Consider the following 7,672-nt stretch of genomic DNA (forward strand, 5'->3'; position numbering starts at 1 on the left):
GACTTAAGTAAAAAAAATTATACAATAATTACTAATAATTATTACTTCCTCAAGCTCATTCCAACTTGGTTAAAGAAAAGTAATTTTGAAATGTTAAAAGGACATTTTGAGTAAAGAATGAAAGTTTAGTAGTCAAAATGATAAAAAAATAATAAAGACAGAAAAGTGAGATTCCAATGTAGGAGAGAGAAGAAAGGTGATTGGTGGCATGGCTGACACTTGAGCCAAGTGTTCTGAGTTTGATTAACTCAATTGGGTTAAAATTTAACCGCAATTCACCCTTAGTTTCTAACTCGTGTTAAAATAATAATAATAATAATAATAAAATAACCATATATTTTTTTATATAGAAATATATTAGGAAATAACCAGATTAGGAACAAATAACACAAATGGTTATCAATTTTAAATTATATATGGATTATTAGAACTTATATTTATTAATAAAAATCAGGTTCGATTTTTTTTTTAAATAGCTCAAAATTTTGAACTAGTATTTTTTAGAGAAGTGGGATATAAAACATTTCATATCTAATTCAAACATCTATATTAAAATTTCAACTATTATTTTATAAAAATATAATTTACAAATTCGTTTTCGTAAAAAATTAACTAAATAACTTTTAAAAATGCTAATTTTCGAACTTGATCATTTGTGTTACTTTTTTAAAAAACTGATAACTTCTTAATATTTATTAAAAGAAATATGATATTTGAGGTGAATTTTTTTTTATATATTTATGGATTATAATGTTCTTTTATCTTTTTTATAACAACTTTATATTATAATTTTTAATAAGATATCATTTTATAAAAAAATTATAATCTATATTATTATATTTTTATTCTTTGATTTAAATTGCTTTATATTTCTAATATCATAATAATTTATAATTCTCAAAATGTTGTAATAATTTTTTTCAGTAAAAAAGCAATAAAAATACATTACTACATCTTATATGTAGCCTTAAAAATACGTTGTCTTTATTTTAAACAAATATAATATTTTACTTGAATTAATAAATTCAATTGCTTTTCGTAACAAAATACTATATGTTTTTTGTAATTTAATGTAACCGTCTACAATACATGTTGTCCAAGTTAAAACTGTATATAAATAATAAAAAATGACAAGTTTTTTATATATATTACATGATAGAAGAATATATTTTACATGAATTTATAAAATAGTAATATTTTGTATTTTTTTTAATACTTACAAAAAACGTACATATACTATAATACTAACAAAAAAACATTGAGTTATAACTTATAAGTTATAACCAATAATTCAAGCATTCCATTAAATTTAAACACCAAATTATAAAGTAATTACAATTGGAAAAATAGAATTGTCCAAAATTTAGCCCCAATCAAATTTTCTTCCCTAAAATCTTTGTGGTTTTTCTTCTTGTTTTTGGTAAGCAACTTTGTAGGCTGATTCTAGCCAAACCCACCTAGCTAAGCCATATATCTACCTCCCTCTCACAACCCAATTTGCTGACTCTCGAACACCCTTTCTTTCTCTCTCTCTAAAAAACCTCCCATAAATCTAGAGAGAGAAAATGAGGAGAAGAAGGCTGTCACCAACTTCATCGTCTTCGTGTTCATCTTCATCTTCATGCATTAATGAACGCCAAGTTCCAAAGCCCAAACGATCCTCTAGAACCCACAACAAGAACAGCACTCTCAATTCAAATCAAAATGCCGCTGCTGAAAACACCCGCAGAAGCTCCATTTACAGAGGTGTCACCAGGTTGTGTAACAGTTTTTCCTCAATTTTTTCTTGAAATTAGTTGGTTTTTGGAATCTCAACGGATACCCATTTGTTCAAATTTGCTAGTTTTTTGAAATTTGGTTGCTGATTTTTGAAATTGGGTTTTGGTTGTAGAACAGGGGAAGAGGGATTCTGGGTTACATGCATGGGAACATTCATGAAATTTGTGGGTCAATTGGCGAAAAGAAATTAAAGTTTTTCAAAAATGGAATCAATTCGATTCGATAACATGAAATTTTCAAACTTTAAGCTGTCATAAGATCATTTTCTGAAAAAATCCCAATTTAAATTCCGCACATGCATGTCAGTGATTAATCGATTATCTGATTTTCAGGGCAATGGGTGAAAAAAAAACTCGAATTTTCTCGAAACAGAATGAATTCGATTCGATATCTTGTGAATTTCAATCTTCAAAAGCTTAATTTTCGCGAAATTTCTAAATCAAACTCAAACTGACAAAGATCAGAGAGTACAATCTGTACAGATTCTGGGTTACATGCATAAATTCGTCTTGATTTACATGAAATTTCGAGCTGCATGCATGGAAATACGAAAGAATTAATGGAAAATTGTAACAGGCATAGATGGACAGGAAGATTTGAAGCACATCTATGGGACAAAGGAACATGGAACAGCATCCAGAACAAGAAAGGGAAACAAAGTGAACACCATCTCTCTCTGTTTTTTTCTTCATTTCTTTAAATTAATATTTAATTCTTTAATTAAATTAGTAATAAAATCAAGCTAGAGAGATCTGCAATCTTAATTTTCTGATAATTTTTATTTTTAATTTATCAATTAAATTTTTAATTTTGAGTTCTGACTCTATCCTTTTGGTTGTATGGTTTGGTGTGATCCCCTGTTCCTGATTGCCACCATGGTTTCTGCATTTATAGTTTATTTAGGTAAGTCTTATTTCTCTCTCTGCCTCCTTTTCATTACTTTTTTTTAACATACTTTAATAATTTAAGTGCCCTACATTGTAATCTAATTGAGTCTTTAATTAAACCTTATAAATGAGTTTTTAAACTTTATAATTCCGTTTTGGGACTATTTTGTTAAATTCAACATTAAATGGTGTATTTTTATAGGGGCATATGATAGCGAAGAGGCAGCTGCTCGAACCTACGATCTTGCGGCCCTTAAATACTGGGGTCAAGATACAACACTTAATTTCCAGGTAACTAATAAAAAAAAAAGATTTAATGTTTGACTTTATTTTGGGTTCAAAAGTTGACTTTATAAAATGGTTGGAGCAAATTTATTACACTTGTTTGGTAGTCAAGCTCTTCTCACCATCATGTAAATCTTCCTTCTATGAGAATAAAAGTAATTGATAAGTTTGTTTGTTCAAGTAGGCCCCATTTGTTACATATCGTACACGTCATGGACCGATGTCAGTTAAGACAAATTTGTAGTCTTTTCCCCGCCCAAAAAGGTAAATCAAGGTGAGAGAAAGACTCGTTTTTAACTGACATCAATGTCCACGTGTAACAAAGGTGAGCTGTAATCTTTTTCTCGCCCAAAAAGGTAGAACAAGGTGGGAGAAAAACTATTGTCTATGTGGAAGACTTAAATTCCTCTTCCTTATCATCAAAAATAGTTTTAGAAAGTTTGTCATGTCCAGTCACATCATGTGTAACAAAGACACAATCATATGATGATTGACAAGGATATGTAACCAAGTTATAGTACCATTTTAGCTTTTTGGCTTTATATATGTATCATTTTTACATTGATCACAGATAGATACATACAAAAAGGAGATTGAAGAAATGGAGAAATTGTCCAAGGAAGAATATTTAGCTTCACTAAGGCGAAGAAGCAGTGGATTTTCAAGAGGTGTTTCAAAATATCGAGGAGTGGCAAGGTACACACTAAAACCTTTCTCTGGTACTACAATATCCTTAGAGGTGACATTTCCTTTGACAAATGAAAATAAATTTTAAAGTTAAAGTAGTCATATTATTGTAAAAAAAAAAAAAAAAAAACACTTTTTAACTAATAGATTCGTGTACCAAAAGGTGGCCTAGCCCTCTTTCCCTTTTTTCAAACAATAGCAGTCGTTTTATAACATATTGTTGGTTAAACATTATCATTATAGTTGAAGTAAATGACTCATGTAACCATTATACTTCATGTTTTTTATCTAAATGACCATCATACTTTTGCAATTAAAAAACTTTTACAAAACATGAATATTCATTTCCATCATCATTGTCTTTCAATTCCATTGAGTTTTGTTTATGGTTTTCACATACCACTTCGATTTATTTGGTTAAAACAATAAAGATATGCTTTTTGAATATAAAACGTTGTTTTATTATACCAAGAAGCCTACCCAAACGTGAGTATACCATAGACGAAATTTATTGTCGTTTACTTATTGATATAATTATCTTAAACAGTTGAAATTTGAGGTCACTAGTTTAAAGTTATACAAAACCAAATGGTTGGGGGAAGTAAAGAAAGCATGTTGAATGAGTTGTGGGAATGTTCATGTTTTTTGTATGTTACATGTGAATATGTAGGTGCAAGCATGTGTTTTCTAATATATGATGTTGATTTTGGCGTATGTATCTTCACTATAATGATTGCTTTATTTTTCAAATTATATTTGTCCATTATATCATAATGATCCATCGTTACGTACTTTGACTAGTTACTTAATATTTTACTTATGATGTATCACAAAATAAAGATGCATTTTTTTTCAATAACAACTTTATTTGTTACATAAAAATACAATTGCTAATACGATACATGGTTTTTTTAGGCACCATCATAATGGAAGATGGGAGGCACGGATTGGACGAGTTCTTGGAAACAAATATCTATACTTGGGAACTTACAGTACGTATTATCTTTTACTCTTAATCATCAGTCATCATCTCATTTGTGTGTTTTCTTACTAACATGAAGACATAAAAATCCAAAAATGAGAGCTTAAGTTCAAAAATATGAGTATCATGGTTTTCTTTTAGAAATAATGATTTATGTTTCTATGTTGACCATAGAACCTCTATGGAACCATGTCATTCACCCTGTAGCCACTTTATGTATTAAGATCCTTTTAGACATGCCATTTATATCAACATATATGCATTTCTATTAAGAACACAATTGTTTACTTTGAATGCATGATTTTCTATATCATTGTGCTCACACCCAGGTCAAACTTTTGGGCACAATTTTACAATTTCAAGGAGTTTATTTATAAAAATCAATGTTTATGAATCTATGCTATAATTTAAAATTAAATAAAAGAGGGTTATTTAACAATGGTCAAATTCTATTCAGATAATAGGTTTCTTATTTGATTAAACACTTATAACATAAGTTTTTATAAATTGATTTTAGAAGTACTTCCGAATTTAGAAATTAATTGAAAGTATATTTGCACATGTAATATGCCTTCATTATTATCTCAAACCAAATTACAGAAATAGTTAATTTCCGATAAGTGAATAATGGTATTTAGTTTGACAAAAAAGAGTATTATCCTTCAAACCATTTTTGTTAATTTACATTAGAAAAATTAATTATTTTCTCCCGAATTTCATCCATATGTCAATTCGTTTGGAAAATTTTGCATATTTTAAGCCAAAAATGTTAAAAGAGGTCAAGGCAGCTTAAATATTCATAACTGAAGGCGCAAAGTGTAAATTTAAATTCTAGAAGGGTCATTAGGTTAAAGCAAATGTTCTCTGTATTTTGCTGTGCGGGTAATCGTGACATGGCACATGCTGACTTGTTCACTTTGCCTTTTTTTTTTTCCTTTCTATTTAACTGTATTATTTGATTTTTGACTCATTACACACACAATTACTTGAACATATCGCAATATACCCCTCAAATACAATGATAACATCAAGAATATATTTATAAACATATATATTAATCTTATAATGTATAACCCTTTCTTTACGAAATATATAAACAATCGTTAAATATAATCTCTTATTAAACTTTCAAGAGCATTAAAAAAAAAAAAGGATTTACCAAATGTAGATCTTGATTTTGACTTTGCCTTTGGGAGGATTCTTTGTAGCCGTACAAAACTGGCGCTTCATATTTTCCAATCAAATAGATCCCGTCTCAAAAGAAGTGCATTATTTCTTTAATTGTTATTATTATTATTATTTGGAAAATTTGTCCATTAATAATATAATACATCTTTTAAATTTGTAAAACAATAAAAATGTTACATGAATATAGTCATATACATCAGCAAAATAATACTGTATATATATATATATATATATATATATATATATATAGTGACAGTAAAAATATAAAAATAGAGAATAAAAGTAACTTTTAAAGCCTTTTCTATCAAGTATATACTGCAACAGGGCACATGACCCTCCCTCTTCCCAATGAAATATAAAAAGGTTGTAATATAGTATGGTTGTTATTCTAAATTAACAACTCCTTATTTACTTAATTATTCGTTAACAAAAATTATATTCTATTTGAAAGAATTTGATAATTATATCTAGTAGCATTATACCATTAATAGTTAACATTTTATAATTACATTTGCAACATATATCACTGCATTTACATGTTTACTATATTTTAACTGATATAAACATGGTATACTATAACATTATTTGTTGCACAGAACCCTTATTGCAAAAGAGTAAATAAATTTTATAACTATCAAATAAAGATATGTAGTAAATTATTCCTTATACTTGTAACATTCTTTCTATAATCAAATATACTTCCTTTTGGTCCTCTATGATTCTCTATGTTGCATGTGAGTCTCATTTGTATCAAGCAAGTAGAGCATATAAAAACAAAAATGTTAGATGACTAATTGGCTTATGCACAATTTTAAAGGTACTCAAGAGGAAGCGGCTGCAGCATACGACTTAGCAGCCATTGAGTATCGAGGCGCTAAAGCAGTGACCAATTTCGATATTAGTATATATGCGGATCGCTTAAAAAATGGCGCATCACAAACCCAAGCTACTCCTGAATCCACAGAAGTCATAACCTCGTTGAAAAACGAGCATAACGAAGAGCCTCATCATGACCTAAACTGTAAGCAGCAACAACAACAACAACAACAACAACAACAACAAGATCATGAAGCAACAATAGTGGAAAAAGAAGAGTCTTTACATGAGATGCATGACCTTGACTTCCCACCTTCGGTTGAGGAAGATCATCCATGGAGCTTGTGCATGGACTCAAGTTACAATCTCCTTCCGGTTCCACACATTCCTTTTGATAAATCAGGCGACCTTCTTGACTTGTTTCATGGTACTAGTTTTGAGGATGATATTGATATAATTTTTGATGGGCCATTCTCGATTGGAAACGAGTTGGAGAAAGTGCATGTATGTATCACTTCGCCTTCATCTTCATCATCATTATCATCATTATCATCGTCGTCTACAACAACCTCCCTTTCTTATCCAAGTTCCCATTGCTGAAGAGAAGGTTGAGTCCTTTGATTTGGTATTGTTTTGTGTTTTTGTTTTTGTTTTTGAATTTTATGCTGTTGTTTCTAGTGGATTATAGAGATCATTAAATAGTTTGAGCTTTCTTTTGTTCTCTTTATTTGTTGTTAGTTCGTTATAGACTTAGATCAACAAAACAAATGGCTGTTTCGTGGGTTGGGCTGGGATGGGCCTATTTTGTTAAATGGGTCACGCTTAAGGCCTAGGGTTTGCATAATTGCATTGCAAAATAAATTGTAGTTGTATAAAATAACACACATGTAAAAAAAACTTTACTAAAATGGTAAGCACAATTACTTAAATCAGAAAGTCAATCTAAATAGTAATCAAACTTTTATACACATGCAACACTACATAGGGACCGAAATATCATATAACGTAAGGTGCTTGTGATTAGTTAGCGATGAAGTGCATTCCAAAT

General features: G+C 29.3%; 1 protein-coding gene across 1 annotated transcript; it reads left to right on the forward strand.

Annotated features, from left to right (window-relative positions):
* The first annotated feature begins 1,492 nt into the window (after window positions 1-1,492).
* On the forward strand, window positions 1,493-7,331 carry LOC145159834 (uncharacterized). Its single transcript, XM_079078878.1, has 7 exons — window positions 1,493-1,756; window positions 2,356-2,438; window positions 2,674-2,682; window positions 2,869-2,957; window positions 3,523-3,647; window positions 4,554-4,630; window positions 6,626-7,331. The coding sequence occupies exons 1-7, from the start codon at window positions 1,566-1,568 to the stop codon at window positions 7,222-7,224; spliced, it is 1,173 nt and encodes a 390-aa protein (XP_078935004.1). The 5' UTR covers window positions 1,493-1,565; the 3' UTR covers window positions 7,225-7,331.
* The last annotated feature ends 341 nt before the right edge of the window (window positions 7,332-7,672 follow it).

The sequence above is a fragment of the Lactuca virosa genome, chromosome 2 (genome assembly GCF_052849685.1).
Source record: "Lactuca virosa cultivar CGN04683 chromosome 2, Lactuca_virosa_CGN04683_v6, whole genome shotgun sequence".
Classification (NCBI taxonomy): domain Eukaryota; kingdom Viridiplantae; phylum Streptophyta; class Magnoliopsida; order Asterales; family Asteraceae; genus Lactuca; species Lactuca virosa.

Coding starts and splice junctions, on each gene's coding strand:
- LOC145159834 (XM_079078878.1), top strand. CDS start 1,566: ATGAGGAGAAGAAGGCTGTCACCAACTTCATCGTCTTCGTGTTCATCT. Junction 2,958..3,522: donor ATACAACACTTAATTTCCAG/GTAACTAATAAA, acceptor CATTGATCACAG/ATAGATACATACAAAAAGGA. Junction 3,648..4,553: donor AAATATCGAGGAGTGGCAAG/GTACACACTAAA, acceptor TGGTTTTTTTAG/GCACCATCATAATGGAAGAT.